Source organism: Phycodurus eques, chromosome 17 (genome assembly GCF_024500275.1).
Source record: "Phycodurus eques isolate BA_2022a chromosome 17, UOR_Pequ_1.1, whole genome shotgun sequence".
NCBI lineage: Eukaryota > Metazoa > Chordata > Actinopteri > Syngnathiformes > Syngnathidae > Phycodurus > Phycodurus eques.
This window is the reverse complement of record NC_084541.1, coordinates 20,748,685-20,768,907: the sequence shown is the minus strand read 5'-3', so window position 1 is coordinate 20,768,907 and position 20,223 is coordinate 20,748,685. Positions and strand designations below refer to the sequence as shown.

General features: G+C 46.8%; 2 protein-coding genes across 10 annotated transcripts in view; one reads left to right on the top strand and one right to left on the bottom strand.

The window, feature by feature from the left end:
* Positions 1 to 1,029: 1,029 nt before the first annotated feature.
* LOC133415756 (gap junction beta-1 protein-like) lies at positions 1,030 to 5,668 on the top strand. 4 transcript variants are annotated; one of them, XM_061702118.1, is made up of 3 exons: positions 1,065 to 1,089; positions 2,878 to 2,975; positions 3,211 to 5,668. In XM_061702118.1, exons 2-3 carry the CDS (start codon positions 2,954 to 2,956, stop codon positions 3,948 to 3,950), a joined length of 762 nt encoding a protein of 253 aa, XP_061558102.1. In that variant the 5' UTR covers positions 1,065 to 1,089; positions 2,878 to 2,953; the 3' UTR covers positions 3,951 to 5,668. The 4 variants fall into 4 exon arrangements, with proteins under 4 accessions (XP_061558099.1, XP_061558102.1, XP_061558100.1 ...); XM_061702117.1 differs by lacking the exon at positions 1,065 to 1,089 and adding an exon at positions 2,116 to 2,826 and having other exon boundaries at positions 2,950 to 2,975; XM_061702115.1 differs by lacking the exon at positions 2,878 to 2,975 and having other exon boundaries at positions 1,030 to 1,089.
* Positions 5,669 to 6,842: 1,174 nt separating this feature from the next.
* Positions 6,843 to 20,223, bottom strand: part of tbc1d8b (TBC1 domain family member 8B) — a 15,945-nt gene continuing 2,564 nt past the window's right edge. The window contains exons 2-21 of one of the 6 annotated variants that reach the window (XM_061702077.1): positions 19,969 to 20,091; positions 19,735 to 19,853; positions 19,096 to 19,321; positions 18,172 to 18,412; positions 17,115 to 17,322; positions 16,839 to 17,006; positions 16,591 to 16,752; positions 15,806 to 15,956; positions 15,483 to 15,697; positions 15,050 to 15,167; positions 14,162 to 14,447; positions 13,956 to 14,085; positions 13,787 to 13,885; positions 12,762 to 12,830; positions 12,437 to 12,677; positions 12,294 to 12,359; positions 10,774 to 10,866; positions 10,604 to 10,651; positions 10,431 to 10,528; positions 6,843 to 9,366 (exon numbers count right to left, since the gene is read on the bottom strand). In XM_061702077.1, the coding sequence (XP_061558061.1) occupies positions 9,007 to 9,366; positions 10,431 to 10,528; positions 10,604 to 10,651; positions 10,774 to 10,866; positions 12,294 to 12,359; positions 12,437 to 12,677; positions 12,762 to 12,830; positions 13,787 to 13,885; positions 13,956 to 14,085; positions 14,162 to 14,447; positions 15,050 to 15,167; positions 15,483 to 15,697; positions 15,806 to 15,956; positions 16,591 to 16,752; positions 16,839 to 17,006; positions 17,115 to 17,322; positions 18,172 to 18,412; positions 19,096 to 19,321; positions 19,735 to 19,853; positions 19,969 to 20,091 (3,221 nt within the window). In that variant the 3' untranslated portion in view covers positions 6,843 to 9,006. Of the gene's footprint in view, positions 9,367 to 10,430; positions 10,529 to 10,603; positions 10,652 to 10,773; positions 10,892 to 12,293; positions 12,360 to 12,436; positions 12,678 to 12,761; positions 12,831 to 13,786; positions 13,886 to 13,955; positions 14,086 to 14,161; positions 14,448 to 15,049; positions 15,168 to 15,482; positions 15,698 to 15,805; positions 15,957 to 16,590; positions 16,753 to 16,838; positions 17,007 to 17,114; positions 17,323 to 18,171; positions 18,413 to 19,095; positions 19,322 to 19,734; positions 19,854 to 19,968; positions 20,092 to 20,223 lie in introns of those variants that run through there. The other 5 variants (XM_061702079.1, XM_061702078.1, XM_061702080.1 and 2 more) reach the window with 5 other exon arrangements.

Here is a 20,223-nt window from a genome sequence, read left to right as displayed (position 1 = left end):
GAGGCGGGGCACGCCCTGAACCGGTCGCCAGCCCATCGCAGGGCACATACAAACAAACAACCATTCGCACTCACAGTCACGACCTACGGGCAATTTAGAGTCTCCAATTCATCCAATTAATGCAAACCCACGCAGGCACGGGGAGAACATGCAAACAAATGAGTGTGATGTTAATTCATGAAAATCAGATTTATATACACAAGTTTGTAGTGCACAATAGTCCGTTTTTTTCCCCTTCTTTTGTTCGAGTCCAGGCTTTCTCGTTTCACGAAATTATACGAGTTCTGATCCATTGCAATGACTTATAATGACCACTAGATGTCATCCTTCAGACTGAACTCGAGTGGAGGACACGCGTTCATTGAGCAGGATGAGCAAAGTCACACTTTTGAAGCGGAATGGGGGCAAAGAAGGATCTTTCTTCCGATGAAAAGCAGAGAATAGTCCACTTCCTTGCAAAAGGGATGAAAACACGCACATTTCAACAAAATCATTGCGCTACCAACCTTATCGAGGAAAGTTGGCGTCAGAAAAAAGCATTAGGGCAGCAGCTATGAAACGTGTTCAGCGGGTCGAAAGGCAAAAAAAGAAATCAAGGTGTGGCCGACATCATCCCCAATCATCAAAGATTTATTAACAGTTCCGAATAGCGGCTAGTGTTAGCACAAAACCTCCAGACGTCTGCTGGATAGCAAAAAAAAAAAAAGTGGGGAAAAGCTTACTAGAACATCTGAAGTCGATGTGCGCTTTTACATGCTGGCAAGTGTTTGCTTGACATGAGTTTGAATGTGATTGGTTCATTCTGCACAGACATCCCAGGTATAAGAGGGTGTGCACACTTGTGCAACCGCATTATCGCAGCTCTTCATTTTTACTTCGTCTCTCGGAGTTGTACAGGTTGAAGGTCACAACACGAGCGGGAAAAGTTTGAAAATGATTTGTGTCGGTCTCATTTTTTACGACATGGCAAAACACCTGGCATTTCAACAGGGGTGTGTCGACTTTTTATCGCCACCGTGTGTTACTCCAGTCAGATGCAGTGGCGGCAAGGGTGCGTACGGAAGAACTCGAGAGAAAAGCGCTTCAGCGGTAACAAGTCGTCGCGTTACTGAATCTCGATGTTGCGGCTCATTTGCGGTCCGACGCTTTGCGCGCGAAGTCCCGGAAAGCCGAGGCGGCAGACGGCGGTCCCCCGCACGGATTCCTCCGCCGGGCCCCGAGTCGAACATTTCAAGTCAATCGTGTGGCTGTTTGTTCGGGCCGGCTAAATGGAGCTATTGTGTGCTAACGGGCGCATGACCTCGCGGGGCGGGGCCGTGCGGCGCGCGAGACCATTAGCAATGCAAATTGGCGCTGCTCCGTTGTTCACTGGCACAGATTTGGTGCAAAAGAGCGCCTGCCGAAATGTTTCCGCGTGGTCTTGTGAGCGTCATCCGAAGGTGGGGAATCGACGCTTTGCCCCTCGCGCGATTGTTTCTGGCAACATCCTCCCAATTGTGCACACGACTCCAGCCCATTGCGTCATTTTGCACTTTTGCGTGCAAATATCTAATTTGTACGCGGCCCTCCGACGTCGAGCGATCGTGTCACATGACGCGCGGTGCCAGGTCCTCATAAGGGCTCTGCCACGTCCAGAGGAGGGCACAGAGGCCCGCTCTTCTCTTTCCATGCCGAGCCAGCGGGTCGATCCGGTTGTCGTCGCTGCCTCGTATGCCGCTTTCGCCTCCTGCTGAGCCCGGTAACAACGCTCACGTTTATTTCGATGATGACGATGATGATGATAAAGACACGCCTGCGCACTTTTCAAGCTTTTGTTTTGGTTAAGTGGTTACATTTTTTTGTATTTTTTATGCTGATGTACAATTGTGACTAATGAGGCAAAACCGGTACTTTTTGAACTTGTTTTTTTTATTATTTCTTATGTTGATCATTGGGGTCCAGAATGAAAGCAAGGCAGATAAAGCATTTAAAAACAAAGAGCAAAAGACTAAGTACAAAAATAAAAGACAGCCTACTAAAATGACTAGAAGAATGTACATTGCGAGAAAAAGGTTTTTAAAATTAAAAACGATTTTAAAATGCTTGAAAAGAGCTCGTTCGTAAACATGAGGGGGGGGGGAGGGGGGGGGGGAGTTTTTAAGCCGGATTAAAAAAGATTCCCGCTTGGATTTCTTCCATTTGTGTGCAGCACAACAGCTAAACGCAGCGTCACCATCTTGGCTCCACCATCTGATCCGAGTGTGCAGATCTCAGCGTTTACATTCGGATTTGGATTTGTTGGACTTGGTATTTAGGGGGAAATCGCATTCATTATGTGATTTGCAAATTGCCTTTTTGAAGTCCTCCTTTTGTGACATTTTGAGCAAAACATGCAGGCCAGGCAGACTTCCGCCCATGACGCAACTGCACGCATGATATGAGAGTTGTACAAATTGAGATGATATTTCAACAGTCAAGAAAAACAAAGTAAACGTTCAACTGAAAATATGATTGTTTTTTTGCGTCTAAGATTTTCCCAATTATTTTGCCACGTTGACCATTTTTGTGCGTGACGCGACTCGACCTCGAGTCAACTGGAGTCGCCGACTGGATGACTCGCAAGTCGCTCGGCTAAAACTCGGGGAGATCACGAGGCCTCGCCCGCTCACCCGATCCCGCGCCGAGCGACCGTTTCTCGTGGGGTTCCATCGCGTCCGAGGCCTCGGGATCACCCGACGCTCGGAGACGGCACGGGAAACGCGTGCGCTGCAGCGACCGCCGAAATGTTGTCAGATGTCGGCGGACCACCGACTCGCGGACGAACGATCCAAATCCGAGATCTTCCCGGTTCGTGGAGCTTTGACCCTGGCAATTTCATCTACTTTGTGTTTCAATCAGCAATACAAACTCACGAGTGACCTTTGAAACCCCCTGTCTGTCTTGGACCTTCGTTCTATGCCGGCCGGGCAGAAAAATGAAATCCCGCCATCAAAACGGTACGATAAACCTTTCTGTCGTCGATACAGTTGAATAAGTCGCGCGACTAAATCAGCTTCGCGTTGAACTAAATAGGCCCGGATTTCAATGTGTTAGGAAATGGAGATGATCGTGATGTTTGTGTCCACTGTAATTGGTGTGAAATGGACTCCGATAATTGACGTCAGTTAAGACAGCGCCGCGTGGAACGAAGTCGCACTCGGAGTCAGTCTTTCCTGCGTTTGTGCCTTCCAGACCCGGAGCCCAAAATGAACTGGGCTTCATTTTACGGCGTCGTCGGCGGCGTCAACAGACACTCGACGGGAATCGGTCGCGTCTGGCTCTCGGTGCTGTTCATTTTCCGCATCCTGGTCCTGGCGGTGGCGGCCGAGAGCGCGTGGGGCGACGAGAAGTCGGCTTTCGCTTGCAACACCCAGCAGCCGGGCTGCGACAGCGTGTGCTACGACCACTTCTTCCCCGTCTCTCACATCCGGCTGTGGGCCCTGCAGCTCATCCTGGTCTCCGCTCCCGCCCTGCTGGTGGCCACGCACGTGGCCCACCGGCGCCACGTGGACCGCAGACTCCGCGAGCTGTCAGGCAAGAGCGACCCCAAAGAACTGGAGCAGCTTCGGAGCCGAAAGATGAAAATCACCGGCGCCCTCTGGTGGACGTACGTCATCAGCCTGTTGTTCCGGGTGGCGTTGGAGGTGACCTTCATGTACATCTTCTACATGATCTACCCCGGTTACAAGATGATCCGCCTGGTCAAGTGCGACTCGTACCCGTGTCCCAACACGGTGGACTGCTTCGTGTCCCGGCCCACCGAGAAAACCGTCTTCACCGTGTTCATGCTGGCCGCCTCGGGCGTCTGCGTGCTGCTCAACGTCGCCGAAGTCGTCTTCTTGGCGGCCAAGGGCCGCGGCGGGCAGCCGCGCGACGCCGGAGACGCGAGCGCCGGGGCTTGGCTCCAGCACAAGCTCGTTGGAGGGAAATAAATCGTTTTTCGACTCTCGCGCAGCTCGCGGCTAATCGTTTGATTCAATTTGATTCAAACCACGGAAGTGCAACACGCGATGTTGTTTCCGGCGCAATCTCATGAGATCCAAGAGTCCAAGAGTCACATCGAAATTTCTCTTCGAGTTAGTAGCACAGCGGCTCGGTTGAGCGGCATCGCTCGCGCGATTTCAGCCCCCCCAAAATGTGTCTCAAACCAACCTTAAGTCCCCCGAAACAGTTTCGTAGGTCCCCAAAAATGGACCCCTGCCCCCGTCCGCAAAATACCGTTTTTCCACAGATGGAAAGTCTATCAGCACGCCCCCGTCGACAATTTGCTTTGGGGGACGGAAAACCCGGATCACGATGCGAAAGATCAGATCACGACGGAAAACCCGGATCACTTGCACACCACTGCAAGCTACAATCCGAAACAATTGTTGGACGAGTGCGGTGTTATCGTCTTGCAATTTTTCTCGACGGCGCGCGTCCTCATCGGGGTCGCGGGTGAGCTGGCAACTTCGAGCGCAAGATGGGTACACCCTGGACAGTTGAGTCTTTCAATCATGACCCCAACGGGCACCTTTCGCGCAATGTGGGAGGAAGCCGGCGGATCCAAAACGAGCTCGGAAACAACTTGCAACCTCCGCCCTCAGAACTGTCAGGCAAATGGACAAACCGCAGCGACGCCGACCCAAAATGAGTTTGGATATAGTTCTTGTTTTGGATCTCATGAGATTGTGCTGCCGCGCTATTTTAGTTTCGTGTCTGACCAAATAAAAAAACCCTCTCCTATCAGACCTCATTAAGTTGAATTCATGTAAATACAGACGAGCCGCTTATTCATTAATATTTTGTCAAGTAGAAATTATTCGTGGTGTGCATAAAATTAACCAAATGAAATATCCAGGGGGGGGGGGGGGGGGGGACATTATTTATTCTTTTTGTTGTTGTTGTCATTTACAACACGTTATCGTCTTTCTGCCATGAATTGTACGTAGTGTACTGGAATGTAACAAATGTCTTCTGTCTAACTGCTGATTAAGTCGACACGAATGCACAGCAAACACGTACAATGCCAAACATTCATTTGAAATGAAAGCCTTTTATTCCTATAGGGAAGGCGTTTCCAAGATGACGCCGTAAAGCTTCCGAAGTGCGATTGTGCAATTTGACACGATGCTCGTCCATCGGGAAGCCGTGAAGTCTTCCCGAGCGGGAGGCCGAAAAATGCCGACCGGCCTAGATTTGCTGGCACCGCTGCCATTTTTAGACCCGAGCCGCCACCCGTGAGCGAACGTCTCGGGCCGATGAGCTCGCGCAGACTTTGGGGCTATCCGTAGCCAGGCCACGGACGGGCGACCGCGGTCGACCTCGCCGACAGCCGCGCGTCTCTTTTTATGGAAACCAGCGACACGCCGTCGGCACCGGCGCGCAGGAAACAAAAACAAAGAGAGCTTTCATCGGGGAGGCGCTCTGGAGACTGCCAATGAATAAACGCGCTTGAACTGGAGAATGTCATTCGTGTGAAAATTGTGCGTGAATAGGGCCGATGTTTCCACAGGTAATTCAACTCATGTCCTTCCCCCCCATTCCAATAAAACACACTTGAAAATATCAATGAGTCCCATCACGGATTCTGATGACTGATGAACATTTTCATGCTTGTCATAATGGCGTATCCCTTTCGGCCTCCTCCTGCTCCTCACTTTTCCTCTCGAAGCGCATCACGGATTGCAGTGCAAAGTCTCCAAATTGCATCCAAAGCCAATTTTGGACGTTTGGCAGCGAGTCACTCTCGAAGGTTTCGGTCTGAAGGCGCCAATTAAGTAGGAAGCTCCCGTATGCAGCAACTCCCCCAAAAATACAAGTTTGGCGATGTGAGGTCAGTGCGGGAGAAGCGACGAAGTTTGGGCAACTTTCTTTTGTCGAGCCGAAGTCGACTGACGCTTCTCCACGCGGTCAAAAGTCAGCTGACCTCAGCAAGAACCCGGACCGCCGCCGTACGGGTGACAACAACGGTGCCCCCGTCCCCGTTTTTTAGATTTAGAACACGAGCCGCGTCCCCTCAGGAGCCTTCATCTTGCCGTTCGTCTGTACACAAAAGTCAAAGTGTCAAAGTCTCGAGCGAGGGCTTTCACAGCTGTCGGCAGCGCGTCTCAAAGCCTCATTCGCGGAACTCGTTTTGGAACAGATCCGGCGGGCGGCCTTCCCTCGCAGGCCCGAATCAACACAAGAACAAAAAATGTCGGAAAGGCGTTTTTGTCTTCGCGCTCATCAGGGGCTCCGAAAAACACGGCCTTTATGTGAACCGAAGAAACGAGAGATGATCGTTATCAGTGCACGAAGGCCCTGGGAAAACCCATCAAGAAATCACATGCCAGGTTTCACCCGAGACTCCAAAGGTAAGTACGTCAGTTTAGTCGAAACAAATCTTTGTTCAGTTGGAGACTAAATGCTGCACACTTCAGCTTCAACAAAGCATTGCTCTGATTCTATTGTATTCTATTAAAATAACGATAAACAATCAGAACAAATCTATATTGCTTATTCCAAATCTTCAATAGTTATTTTATTCCAATTGACATTGTACCATCAAATCAAAATGATGATTATTTTTATAAAGGAGACATAGGACCTTTTGTTTTGTTTTGCTTGCATGTAAACACCGATGCTTGGGAGTCACACCGACAGACCGCACGCACGCCTGACGGGTGAACGTTCACAGCTTTGCTCATTTATGAGGGGAAATTCGGACAAAAGCTATGTTGAGGCCACACTCGTTCGCAAAACGCTTCATTCTTGCGTGTGGCTCGCCAAAGTAGTCATGCGCAAGGTTTTGTTTGTCCTTTGTTGCACAAGGATTATTTTGTGTTCCAAGAATGAACTGAACAGCAAGATAGCTCTTTAATAGGCCACACAAAATCATCTTTTTGCTACCGATGCGCTTGTGGTCATTTTGACGTCCGTAGATGGGGAGTACCGCGGACATAAAAAGTCTCGTCACCCCTGTTCACGTGATTTTTTTGTCTTGTGATACAAAAAAAGAAAGAGAAATAATTTCTAAACTTTTTTCCCACCATGAATGAATACATTGATTTTGTTGTTGTTGTTGTTATTGTGCTTTCTAGCAGACGCCTCAATTCAGTAAATCTTCACCTTAATGTCGCCTTGTCTTTGGAACCGTTGACAATTTCCTCCAGCTTGCCTGAGGACCAGACAGACCAGAAGCATGATTCTGCCAGCGCGAACACGTTTCACATTCTTTTGGTGATCAACAGTGTCGCGTCGTGCCAAATCTTTCGGAATGACGGCCAGAAAGTTCAATCTCGGTCTCATAAGACATTTTCCCACACCTTTGGGAATTGGGAGACGTACAAGATCAAATACGACCCCGTTTGAAAACTCTCTCTCTGTAACCGACTCCGCCATTTACAAAGACAATAACGGCTGCGTTTGCTCAACGGCAACATTTGTATGACTTTAGGCATCGTTGCAGGGTAGCCTGTGTGTTGATCTCATCAAATTAAGCAGGTAAACCGTAGCAATTAAAGAAGGACCACTCTTTACTCTTGATTACTTTGAAACAACAACAACAACAACAACAATATAAAAAAAGAAAAAAGAAACTACAACAAGCAAGAGAAGTATAGGCAAGTCATACATTATGATAATGCAGCAGACAATCACTGCACATTTAAAAATCACTTGGTGAATCAAATACTACTGCACTCCACAGGATTTAGAAATCTACCTTCATGGAATTACAATAAAAATAATAATAAAATCCCTACAAAGCCGTCATGTGAAATTGTTTCCAATCAACGTCCGACGACGTTTCCCTTTCGAAAAACAAAACTAAAGAAGTTCTAGTGAAATGTGCAAGTGTCTATACAACCGAAATTCAAATGTCAAATCCTCCCACACGCAGCAAGCTTACTTTGAAATTGTCGGTTTTGCAATTCAATTCTTATATTTGGACAAAACAAGAAGAGCACGCTTGTAAAAATAATTCATTCTTGCCATGGACAATTGCGTAACAAAAATACATTCAACAACTAACTCTCTTTTAAATCAGTTCAATACATCTTTGATCAATTAGGCTTAAGTCTATCTGTTATATGACTTAACTATTTAAATGCATCGGGAAAGCCATCGTATTGGAATAACGAGTATGGCTTTAATTACTGACGCCATCAGTCATCTACAGTTTGCACCAAAGTAAACACGTCCGGACATATTGGCGTATCGATCATCATCATCGGTTCTCAAAGGTGACGCTGGTTTGTACATACAATTGCAGTACAGAATATAAATGTTAAACGCTAGAACAAATATAAGAAATCAGCAGCTCTCAAATCCCTTCTGGAACAGTCTTTTCCTACCCGACAAGAGCAAAAGTTTGAAATGTGTGTGTAGATGGAGATGAAACGCTACAACGAAAGCATCCAGAAGCTCTTGAAGTCGAACGCCTCGATAATGTGCAACAAGCGGCAAAAGCGCAGAGCAACGGAAAGCGAGACACGCTTCGCATGTAGTTTGCAGGCCAGCATCGCAATGCTGCAAACGTGCGCGCTACACATGCTCAACAATAATCTTGTGGAACGTCAAACTATTTCTCTCAGGATCAAACACTGAAAGCACGTTAATTGCACCCTGAGATGTGTGAGGAAAATTGAAATAAAAACCCTTCAATGACCTTCACGGGCAGCTCTCCGCCGAGCGAACAAATGACAAGATGAGTCTCCTCCAAACAAGTTTACAGGAAAACACACATACGTCACGTTGGTCATAAGCATTAGCTGTACATTTGCAAAAGGAAAAGGAGGCTGATACAGAGGGCGGCATGACTTCGGCGGTTATAGAAAAAGCTCTTCTATCAGACCTTTCAAACACTGTACCCTTAACAGATGCAGAAATGGGACCCTGCCCGTGGAATCTGCAGAACGAGCGACACACAGAAACGGGACCAAAACGGGACGGACAAGATGCATGCACCTTTCAAACCCGTCAGCCCTTTTTGCCCTTCATCCGCCGATCCTCGTCGGTCTTACTAAGCTATCCGACCGCTTGCTTCAGCTGGGCCGCTTGGGCTCGGATCACTTTACTCTGAATGTCGACGCGTCTCTCGAAGAAGCCGACAACGGCCGGCTCGTTGAGCAGAGAGGCCAGGATCTGCTCGAACGAGAAGGACCAGTCGGGCTCGGGGAGCTCGGGCCCCGCTTCCCGGGGGCTCGCGTCGACAGAGGCCGGCGGGAGCGCGGCCCTCGCGCCGCCGGGCTCCTGCAGCCTGCGGCCCGCCTCCTCCATCCTCAAGAGGAGGCTGGTCACGTGGGCCACGGCGCGGTACAGAGACTCCTCCGCTGCGTCGCCGTGGAAAATGTTGTACAGGGTCTTGGAGAACTGAATGAACTGAGCCTGAGATTTGGAAAAGCATATTTCTCATAAACATGCGCTACATGTGCTTTACACAGGATACAGTGACTTCGGTGTATCGCGGGCCAGAAATTCTAGACCCGCTCGAAATCGTGAAAATTGCCATATTGAGACCATATGGGAACATTGCTTCATAGTTTTAGCCCACCCCAACACCTTTAAACACACAAGTTTCCTCAACACAAAAAAAGTTGGAGTGTCTGCGTTAAGACACGTGCCGCGATGCGGCTACAGGCGACGGGCAACGGCCTGGGCCCCGAGCGGACTAAATACGCCGCGACGGCGGCATGGCGGGAATCCGCCGCACGGGGCCCCTGGCGGGCCGTTACGGCTGCTGGCTCGTACGGGACCCCGAGAGTCCGTTGCCATCGCTCCATATCGACCCCCCGAAACCCCGAACCCGTACTCACGGCAACGACACCGGACTCGGGGTGCGGGAATCGCACTACAATTAAACATTGTTGTGTTTGCATTTGCACACTGAAAATGTTGCACATTTCTTATTTATTCCATGTATGCGAAGTTATTTGTCATTTATTTTCTTGGTCAATGATTTCATACAAGACACGTCTGCTTATTTTTGTGGTGGCTGGCGTGTGACGCTGCCGTGTGTCTGGGCGAGAGCTGTGGTCAACGGCAGCTTCTGCTTGTGAACCCTTTGGACTTTCGGCATTCATTAGTCATAAAATGTGCTGCGATCTTCCTCTAAATCACGAGAAGAAACAAAGAAACTGCTGAAACTAATACCAGACACTCTCCAGCGGACTTTCTTGTCGATGCATTGCTAAATGTTAGGAATAAAAAATGTCAAAGGGGATTTACATGAATTTGTGGGTCTCTGCCCGCCCATGCATGAAGTGTGAAATGACACCACCAAGTTTGTCATAGACCTGTTAACCAGATACCCAGGAACGCTTTGCATTTGGGGGAAAAGGTCTCGTGCGACTAAGGAGTCTAGCCCAACCCCAATGAACTCATGAATCATTCTTGTAATACTGTCAATATTTTTCGAGCTATAACATAAACCAGCCAATTAATTCAATGACCTGGTTAATTCGAGGAAGGTCCTTGATGGTTTCCTCTTTCCTAAGTATTTCATTCTGCCATTGTTTCAGGTAGGCCTGCAGGTCCACTTTTCCTCGACCTGTCAATTAAATAAACACAGCAAAGATGTTTGCATTCGCACAACGCTTTTGACCACATATGAGAGCAAAAGTACCTCTCTCAGGACTTTTCTTAATCACGCCATCTTCTGGAAGATCAAAGTCTGTAATATATGAGCGAACCACGTCAAGACAATTCTTCAGAGGAAAATCAACGTATTGGGGGGGGGGGGGGGGGGGGGGGAAGCGAGATTTGAAGGAGAGAAGAAGCAGTCAAGAGGCTAACCAGGAAGTCTACTCAAGTGAGGGGCGCCTTCTGTCGCAGCGGAAAAGTTTGGGACTCTTGGTTCCTGTACGTGCAAAGGACTTCCTGTGAAAGCTAGAAGAGATTGACTGTAAGCGCACTGAGAAGAAAGATGAAAAGGCAGAAGAGCACAAGAAGCAAGGCAAAGGAAGTTTAGCGAATGATTAACCAAGAAAATATGGGTCAGCTCCTGTCCAGTATGCCGACTTACTGTATGGTTTGCATCAAATACACGACAAGTTGTCTTTTGCAATTTGCCTCGTGGGACTAATCAAGGTTTATTCTGCTGGAATTATTATTATTTAGGACTGAATCTGAATTTGACCCCATTCACCAAATGTTTTGGGAGCTCGCCTCAATTGAATGCTAACCTACACAAAACCAGTAACTAGCTAGTGAAACTATGTGACAAGCTAGTGCCAGTGCTAGTGACCGCCATGTATGAAACATTGCGTTTCAGTATGGGATGAAAATCAACGCGCTTCTGTTAATTGTAATTGTCATTTTTGGGACTGCTCAGAATAAACAATCAATATATCAATGCATGTTCTTCTCGTTCATCGAGATGAGCCTTGACAAGCGATCTGCAGCCGCCACCTGCCCCAAAAGTCAGCTGGGCCGGGCTTCGGCGCACCTGCCGCGGACGGAATGCGCGACTTGGCAGCAACCAACAGAGGGCGTTGTGACAGTCTCAAAGATTTTGCTAGCCAAAGAAGTTGATTGCGTCAGAGCCGAGTGAGCTATAGCTGCATTTATCCCCCTGGGAAGCGTTACTCATTGTTTTGATTTTTGTTTGATCACGATTCGTGGTTGAACAACCCCGCGGTCCCCATCTAATACAACCTCAAATTGATCAATTGCCCCATTTTTTTTTTTGTCCATTTCGTGTTAGTAGCACATTATTCCACTGGCTTGACTCCAATTGCCTGTATCCTACGCTGGCAGAAACGGATGCAGCTCATCCGCCGTGCACTGAAAACTCCCCGTGACATTGTTCCAGGGTGCGGAGCTGGTCATGAGCAGGGATGCCGGTAACTGTGGCAACACTGGTCACGAGACCACTCGTCCTTGGCGACTCTCTCTCGCACGCACACCACTTGAGTATGTCTGCCAAGCTGTCAGCCGTAAATACAAAAAAAAAAAAAAAAAAAAAAGGCTTCCCCTGAAAGCATAACATTCCCGCGCAGTTTCCCCACAGCGATCGTTAGCAGGGCAAAGATCTTTTGCCCCATGCGGACGATTCTTGATTCTGCCTACGCCACGCAGATCACAGTCATACGTCCATGCCGCCCTCCCTCCCTCCCTGAGCAATCAGCTCAATAAATGAACGCTGCTGTCCCAGACATGGATTGCTTTACTTTCACTTGAGACTGCACTATCATTGTCTTTTGAAGGCTAAAATACATATTGCAATTCACCCTTGATTGCCTAATTAAGGAAAAAAAGGAGTGTGCCTCAAGACATTTGTCCATATATACATGCACGATACAGACACGTTTTACCTGGTGGTAAATGCAGCTTGAAGAGGAACTTTAGCTTATTTGTGAAAGATCCGCAGTACAAATGATCTGCAGGAGAAGAAGCATAATGTTATTGAAGTGAGAATGAAAGCTGCATTTGTGACAAAGGAGTTGCGCAATCTCACCGAGGGCACAACAGAACTCTTTAAAGTTGACTAAGCCGTCTTGGTTCTCGTCGATTAAACGGAAAACCCAAAGAGAAAGCGTGCTCTTGTTGGTGCAAAAAGCCCAAGGCTCCAGCAGGGAGAAGAGCACACTGAACTGTTGGAAGCCCAGTTGATACTGCTCCAAGTAGGCCAGACTCGGGTCGTGGTGGACCAGTGCTGGACTCTTCATTGTCCAGTAGCAACTCAGAAAATGCTGCCTCTGAAATGACATATTTGTAAAGACGACCGCAGTCAAGACGGGCGCTGTATTTGCTTCTGAAGGACAGCAAAGTGGGTCACTCACTTTGAACAAATTGTAAAGCTCGTCAAGCTTGGCAGGAGTAAATTTGACTTCTTGGGACACTACACGGATCTGCAAACAAACATTTTTTACTGATATTCTCCAAATGCTAACACAGCTACAAATCTTCAGGTCATAGCAGGTGATTCGGTCGATTACGCCTCCTGCATGCTCTAAACACATTTAAATGCATGAAAGCACACTTTTGAAATACACTAGACATATTTGAAAACCCAAAAACTCCAAGCAGAAAATTGAAAAAAAAAGCTGTACATATTGTGGTGTGTGTTAGACATGTGCCTTTAAGAGGCGGGGCCTGTGCAACGGCGAGTCAGCACGTAAGCCCATAACGGCTCCTGCGCGAGTGTGCTCATTAGGGCAGCAACAAACGATTATTTTAATTGTCGACTATGTTTTCATAACCGGTGAATCGTATTTAAAAAAAAAAAAAAAAATTAAAAAAAAATTAAAAAAAAAAAAGATTTTTCATCCCTTTATTCCAAAACACGGCACTGGCACAAACTTCAATTGATTATGATTCAGTTACTGGTTTGACTGTAACATGTCAGAAAATCTTCAAAAATGTTGATCATTCTTTTCCAACCTCAAAGCAGATGCTTGCAAATGGCTTAGTTTGATTAAATACAAACGATAATCAGTCTGCTTTCCTGGAGCACCTCAGAAATCAGTTGAGCAGTTGAAATTCTGAGGATTTGGACAATCTTGAGTTAAACAAGGTCTCTAAATGATTCATCGATGATCAAAATAGTTTTATTTTCATCGATTAATTGGTGCACCTCTCGCGTTCATTGTGTTTGACTCTTCTCCTGGTGTTCAATAAATGGCTAAAAAGTGCATCGGCGACCGCGGCTCTCCTTTCCCACACGCGATTGCTACAAAACGCTGATTTCCACGATATAGCGGTGACGACCGTAACAGACGAGGAGATACGTTGCACCCAAAAATCCGCGGCGCAGCAGGTGAACGGCGATATCGGGGCGAAGACAGTAAATGCTTTGACCACTTACAACGTTCTGCTTGGTGGTGTCCTCCAGTGTCTGGATCACAAACAGCTTGTTCCTCTTCCGTGAACTCTCAACCTCCTCTGAGCGAATGTTGCCGTATTTCTACAGGTGACAAAATGAGCTCAAACGCGCAGTAAAGCTGCTCTGCGGGAAAAAGAAAACGCTGCAGTACCTCGTAGGCTTTCCGGATCAGTTCGCTGATGTCCACGTTTAAGTGGGTCGATTTCTCGTGGTTGCCCACGGGGGCTTGCTGCACGGTTGGTGGCAATGGGCTGTCTTTGTTTGTCACACTATCAAAAAATCTGAAGAGTAAATTATAAAGATCGTGAATTCACAGTAGCACGCGAGAAAAGGTGGCCCGGGCTGGCCGATGCTTACTTGTTGAGGATGGTGACGGCCTCGGCATCGTCGTGGCATCTGATCAGAGCTTCCACGTTGTAATCGAGCACGGACAGGCCCAGCTGCAGGATGGCTTTGATGCCGTCGTAGAAAAAGCAGTCCACCACGTTGACGGCGCTCTCGATGGGCAGCACGCTGATAAAGAGGGTGAGAAACCAGGACAACGAAACGGACGAGAAGAAACTCAGGTCCGTCATGTTCTCCACCAGCTGGGGGAGGTTCTCTCGAATCAGATCCTCGAAAACAGCCTGGTCGACCAAAGCCCCTGGGGAAACAAACACACCAGCGTGTCACCCGCGTGCTCAAAATAACGTGGCCTTACTCATTTAGTTTTTGTGGAGTTGATCTTCCGACTAGAAATTTAAATGAAAGTCAAGTCGTCGATGCGTTTGTGTGTGTGATTTTTCGCACGAGTTAGCGTTGCGATTAACGAGGCAATTGTGTGCACTGCAACTGGCAAAGAGTGTTGTCGATTCACTGCTTCTACCAGCATGAGGCATTACTCCTCAAAATAGCAACCAATTTTAATATGAAGACATTTAGTTCAACAAACGAGCCATAGCTCAGCAAAACGCCACCCTGCAGTCTTTTTGAACACAGTTCTGTTCCACTATTTAAGCTGCACATTAAGCGGCTACAAAACAATTGTCCGCAAAATCATGTTGTCACACGTACACCTCTAACACAATGGTAATACTTCATCTCGAATCAATTTGTTGCTGTTGTGACGTTACGCTTGAGCAAGTCGCGCGATTGGTCGGGCAGCTTTTATGCAGGATGCCCTTCCTGACCGTGCGACCACCAGCAGAAAGCACCACAACGCTAACGGTAAATCATTCCGTCAAATCATTTCAGCCACCTTCTCACCTATAATTCTCCGGTTAAAGTAATCCGGTAACATCCTCTCGCAGACGGCCACTAACAGCCAAAAGGCTTCCTCCTCCTTGGCGTAGAGCAGCAACACAGAGGTGAGAATGTTCATAGCCTGAGTACGAAAAAAGGAGTCACTTTTGAGTGAAATGCCCTCAGAAAATTCCACGGTCAGATCATTTCTTGACTCGTGCGAGTTCCTGTGCCATTGTTAAAAATCGGACATCTGTATTGTCCCACTAAATTGCAACTACAATCAAACCATCATCATCGTGTGCAGTTTTCATGGTCCGCACGATACGTTAACGGGAGATATTTCCGGCTACAGTTGTCCGTACAGCTATCTACAACGCTGCCTCAAGGGCATTTTCAGCGGTCTGTGCTTTTCTGGCACCAACAGGTGACGATGGATAATACGGAGAGACGTTACCTGGCAGTAGCCAATTTTAGGGTTTCTGCAAGCGTATGCGGTGAGGACTCTGCGTAGGGCGGAGATTCCGGTATCGCTCTGGAAGGCGGGATGATCTGGCAGAGAGCGATGTAGGTCTCGCTCGATCTCTTCCGTCGCCAACGTGCTCGTGCCCAGAGACTGTTCCACCAGCTCCGTATAATAGCCAGGGTGAGTTGCCATGTCGTTTACGGCGCCTTATCCAATGACAGAACGGCAACAGCGATTATTCTAAGGACGCTTGTTAAGATATCAGCGTGTGAAGGATGCTTGGCGTAATAAAGAAAGAAAGAAAGAAAGAATACCTGAGAAAAGCATCCAGAGCTCTCCTCTCAAGGCTTCAGGAACTCCACGGACAATCATGTCACGCGTCTTCCTGGTGAAGAACATACATGTACCACGGCCGTACTCGGAAAAATGGATGTTCCAAGACTGTTCCTTCATCTTCTCTTTAAGCTGTTGAACGGGACGATAAGGATAATGGCATGAAGGTGCTTCAACTCAGCAGTTTTGTTTGTCCCCTGATGGATTCATGAATCGATCGAAATATGTGTTATAATACTTCCTTGAAAAGTATTTCCCTATTTTAGAACCTTTAAATTATGCATTTATTGTAATGTATTTATCATTGTGATGTGTTTGGTATTTAATGAATTAATTGTTACAAGAAATGGATGTGAGGGCAACGTCGGCATTCCAAACTCCATTTGGGCAGATTCTCGAGCCACCCCGGAATTGCGCCAACAGACTTCACCAGGACCCCCCGTAGGACGGAAGACACAACTTTTCGTATTCGACCTCCGGGTTCTTCCTAAGTCTGCGGGGATTCAGCCGTTCGTGAACGACGACGGCAAAATGTGCAAGAGCCGTTTTGCATGAAAAGCAAATGTTCAACAAGCACTGATAACTGGCCACATTTCATCTTACATTACGGTAAGGTACACAAAATTACTCTCATACATTTAAGGACACAAATAATGTAGAGTGACTTTTTGATCACGCTGTAGTTATACATTTTATGACGTCCGTCAGCCGTTAGCCGTTAGTGACTTGGCTGGGTTTGCCCTAAATGCTTGCGCGTTTCCCGTACCATTTTGGGGTCAAGGTTTTCAACATCCTGCGGGTGGAAAACCGTCATGAGAGCCTCTGTGCTCACTGCCTTGCTGCCGTCTTTCTGGCCCACCATGAGAGTCACGTCCTCTGGATTGTCCTCAAAGTGGTTGATGAGCGACTGACATTCGCCTCGTATGACCTTAGTGACGAGGACGGAACCGTGTTGATGTTAGAAAGAAAGAGAAAAGAGAGAAAAGAGCGCATGGACAAGAATCGAGACTTGACCTCTGCTGAGGCGGCGTGCTGAGGGCTGGCACTAATCCCGCATCTGTCGCGGACGGTTGTCGCCAGACGCCGGTAGTCCCGCACCTCAGTGAAACGGAGCGCCCTTTTCCCGCGCACATACACTGTTAAAGCACGGCTGCTGGAATCTGGCTTCTCGACATTTACGACCTGGAAGATGGCGGCGTTGGCCAGCCAGAAAGTCATTCCATCATATTACGCGTGGCGGAAGGAAGTGTCAGCATGGGAATAAATCATGCGATGTTGCGGGTGTTTTACCTCGCGCATTGGAACGACGATGTGACACTGGCTCCCGTCCTGGCTGGCAAAACACAAGTAGTTCTCAGATAGACACATCTTGCCAAGTGTATTAAAATGGCTGGAAGGCACCCACAGGAAACTCTCGTGCACTTCTAACAGATTTTCCTCTTTGGGAAGCCGGAAAAATGTCCGGAACTGCTCACTCTTCGCGTGAGCCTCTAGGCCTCTGCGGGAGAAAAACAATTGACGTGATGAATATCACGAACGCTTAATAAGTTGAATTAAGTCAACTTAATGAGAGTTGCCGCTGTAACATGTAAGATAAACACTAAAGGGGCTTGCGTTGGCCAGGAGTGAATTACCTTTTTAATATCTACACTATATTGGCCCACACTGTGATGAGAGAGGCTTTAGCCCTTATCGGTCATATATGTATTCTTACAAGAATGAGCCCGATCAGCGTGAGGCTTGATATGATAATCAAGCGGAACACAACTAATAGAAACATAACCTATACTGTATTTACAAATCGTCAAAAACAGTCACTTCAGACACTCCCGTTTTGGCAACTGCAAATCACTATTCACTGACTAACTAATCACACCTACTGCTGATACAGCATGTCTCAATAGAGATGTTCTGAAAGTAGCCAGAAATATTGGGAAGAGCTTGGTTGAGTGCAGGCGATTGCATGCGCCTTTCAAATATATTGCTGCGTAATGGAACCAAGAGGGCGGAACAGAGTGCTTTACTGCTGGAGAGCGGGACGGCGTTTCCCGCATCGCGATCGAGGTGAGTTGTGGAAATGGTTGACGGTTGACTGCTCTTCTACGCTACATTTGTGGATGAACTCTGTTGCGTCCCATCACTCCCTGGAGCTGCGTGTCACATGGGTTACCGTTTAGAATCACACAACTGGCATCTGCACTCTTTCAACAAAATGTTAGGAACCGAATGTAGCTGCCATGAAGACTGAACACCTAAAAAAAAAGTGTAGCGCAACGACTGTATTTAGGGTGGTTAAAAAAATTAATAAATGTATTCCGACTAAAGATAATAACCAGAGAGTCAGCACCTCTTGGTAATCTGCAGCGGGTCTGAGAGTGCTCTCTCGCTTTCAAAGGCCTCTTTATCGAAAAGGCGCTTAACGGAGTAGTCGGCTAGCTGCTCCATGATGACGAATGTTTCGTTGAGGTGCAGCAGCATGGAGAAGTAGTGATCCTCCCCGTGAGCCACCACATGAACGCTCTCAGTCAGGATGACGTTTGATGTTTTCTCCAACCTCCAGATCTCGTCCCACGAGATGACTAATTTCACTACAGATCAAGCAAAATAGGAAATAGGTTATTATTTCAATTTAATAAGAATATGCATTCTTGAAATTATTACAGCAAAAAAACAGACCAGCTTTACCCTCTGTGCTCTATGCTAGCCAATGGTGTCCATCTGAATTCATCCATGTGAAATTGTACTTTTGGCTCTCTCATTGCCAATTTTGGCCAATTGAAACTCATTAAAACGTTTTGGTTTTTTTAATTCCTTATTCGATGGAATGTATCGTATAATTTGGGTAAAAAAAAAAAGAAAAAAAGTCGTTATTGAACATACACTAAAACCAATCAACACAAAATAGGTTGGGGGAAAAAATAAATTAGATGAACAAATGTACATGTTCAATAGGAGTGGGAAGAAGTAAAAAAAAAAAAAAGTTAGCGGGTCTAATACCTGAAGTCTGAATACAGATTTGACTTGTATAATAGTAATAAAAGAGAAAGCTAATCATATACAGTATACTCTTAAGTATCCAAAAATAACAGGTCCATCTAAAGTAATCACAACATTCAAGCTAACATTGTCAACTACTTCATCACCATGATAGTTATATTATATATATTTAAAAAAATAATAATAATAAGAATAATAATTCATCAATATTATGAAAGACAAAAAACCCGATGCAACTTCAAAACTTTTTGCAGACATCACAGCCTTTTCTCACCCTCAGCTCCCAGCAGGTAGGAGTAGAAACAGAGGAAGTTGGTGCTGAGGTAGAGCCAACCCTGGCAGGGCACTTTGCCTTTCCAGTAACTGCAGGCATAATACGTGACCAGCTTTTCCTGCGGCGGCAGCGCAAACCAATTCTCGAACCTCAAGTACGCCTCTCTGAACTTCTCTGGATCATCCTCCAGCACGTGGGACGTCTTGCCTTCTTCAGCAATCAGACCCTGAAAAATATAACACCCAACATTCAGGGTGTGGCATCACCATGCAATATGATACACAGTTGTGATAATAATAATAATAATGTTATTATACACCCATCAGACACACCTTCAAAATGTAATGACATCCAAAACAACAACAATTCATTTAACAATAAGTTTGTTCTACATTTGTAGTTTGCACGTTGTAGAACTGTTCTGCATCAGAATCAGAGTGAGTTCTGTTGTATTCTGCTCCTCTCATGTACGCCAAAAACATCTCTCTACGATGCACTGCAGTTCTGCAGAGCAATAATACACTTAAATATGACAGCGTCAATTCAAACAGATCGCTTTCTTTGTAGTAGAGCACAGTCATACGTCTCTTGTATTGCGTCTGAAAATGTCAAAATATTCAAATGGACATTTGGTCCTACTCTGATCTTTCCCTGCACGAAGCTGGTGATGTCCTCGCTGGAGTCAAAAACAGAGAGCGTCCTCATGATATTTTGCTGCAGCCAATCCCAGTGCTGGAATATCTCCTCCTTGGTGACGCCTGACGGAACACAAGAAGTGAGGAAATACCGTAGCTCACAAGCAACATCGAATGTAGCAAATACATTTTCTTATTGCGCGTGAAGGTTAACCATGAACAAATATGGAATGCTAACATAAGGACACACCGCATGCTACGGCCCAATACACTTGCGAGTCTGGCGTGTGGTGCAGTATGCGGAAAGGAGCAACTTTGGATGTGGAGTCCAGCACTGCGTCCAGCGTTCCCACAAGGCGACCTGCCACAGAGAGAGCACTGTCATATTTCTAACCGGCACTGTGTGACATGCACGCACGTCGTACATAGAATATTCAGCTACGAGGGGCCATTTGTACTTAAATCACAGCTGTATTCTGATTATTGCGGTATT

What these genes read in the sequence shown, in the direction of transcription:
- LOC133415756 (XM_061702115.1), top strand. Translation starts at nt 1,035, where the DNA reads ATGCAGTGGCGGCAAGGGTGCGTACGGAAGAACTCGAGAGAAAAGCGC. An exon ending in GAGAGAAAAGCGCTTCAGCG is followed by an intron (nt 1,090 to 3,210) that starts GTAACAAGTCGT and finishes TGTGCCTTCCAG; the next exon opens with ACCCGGAGCCCAAAATGAAC.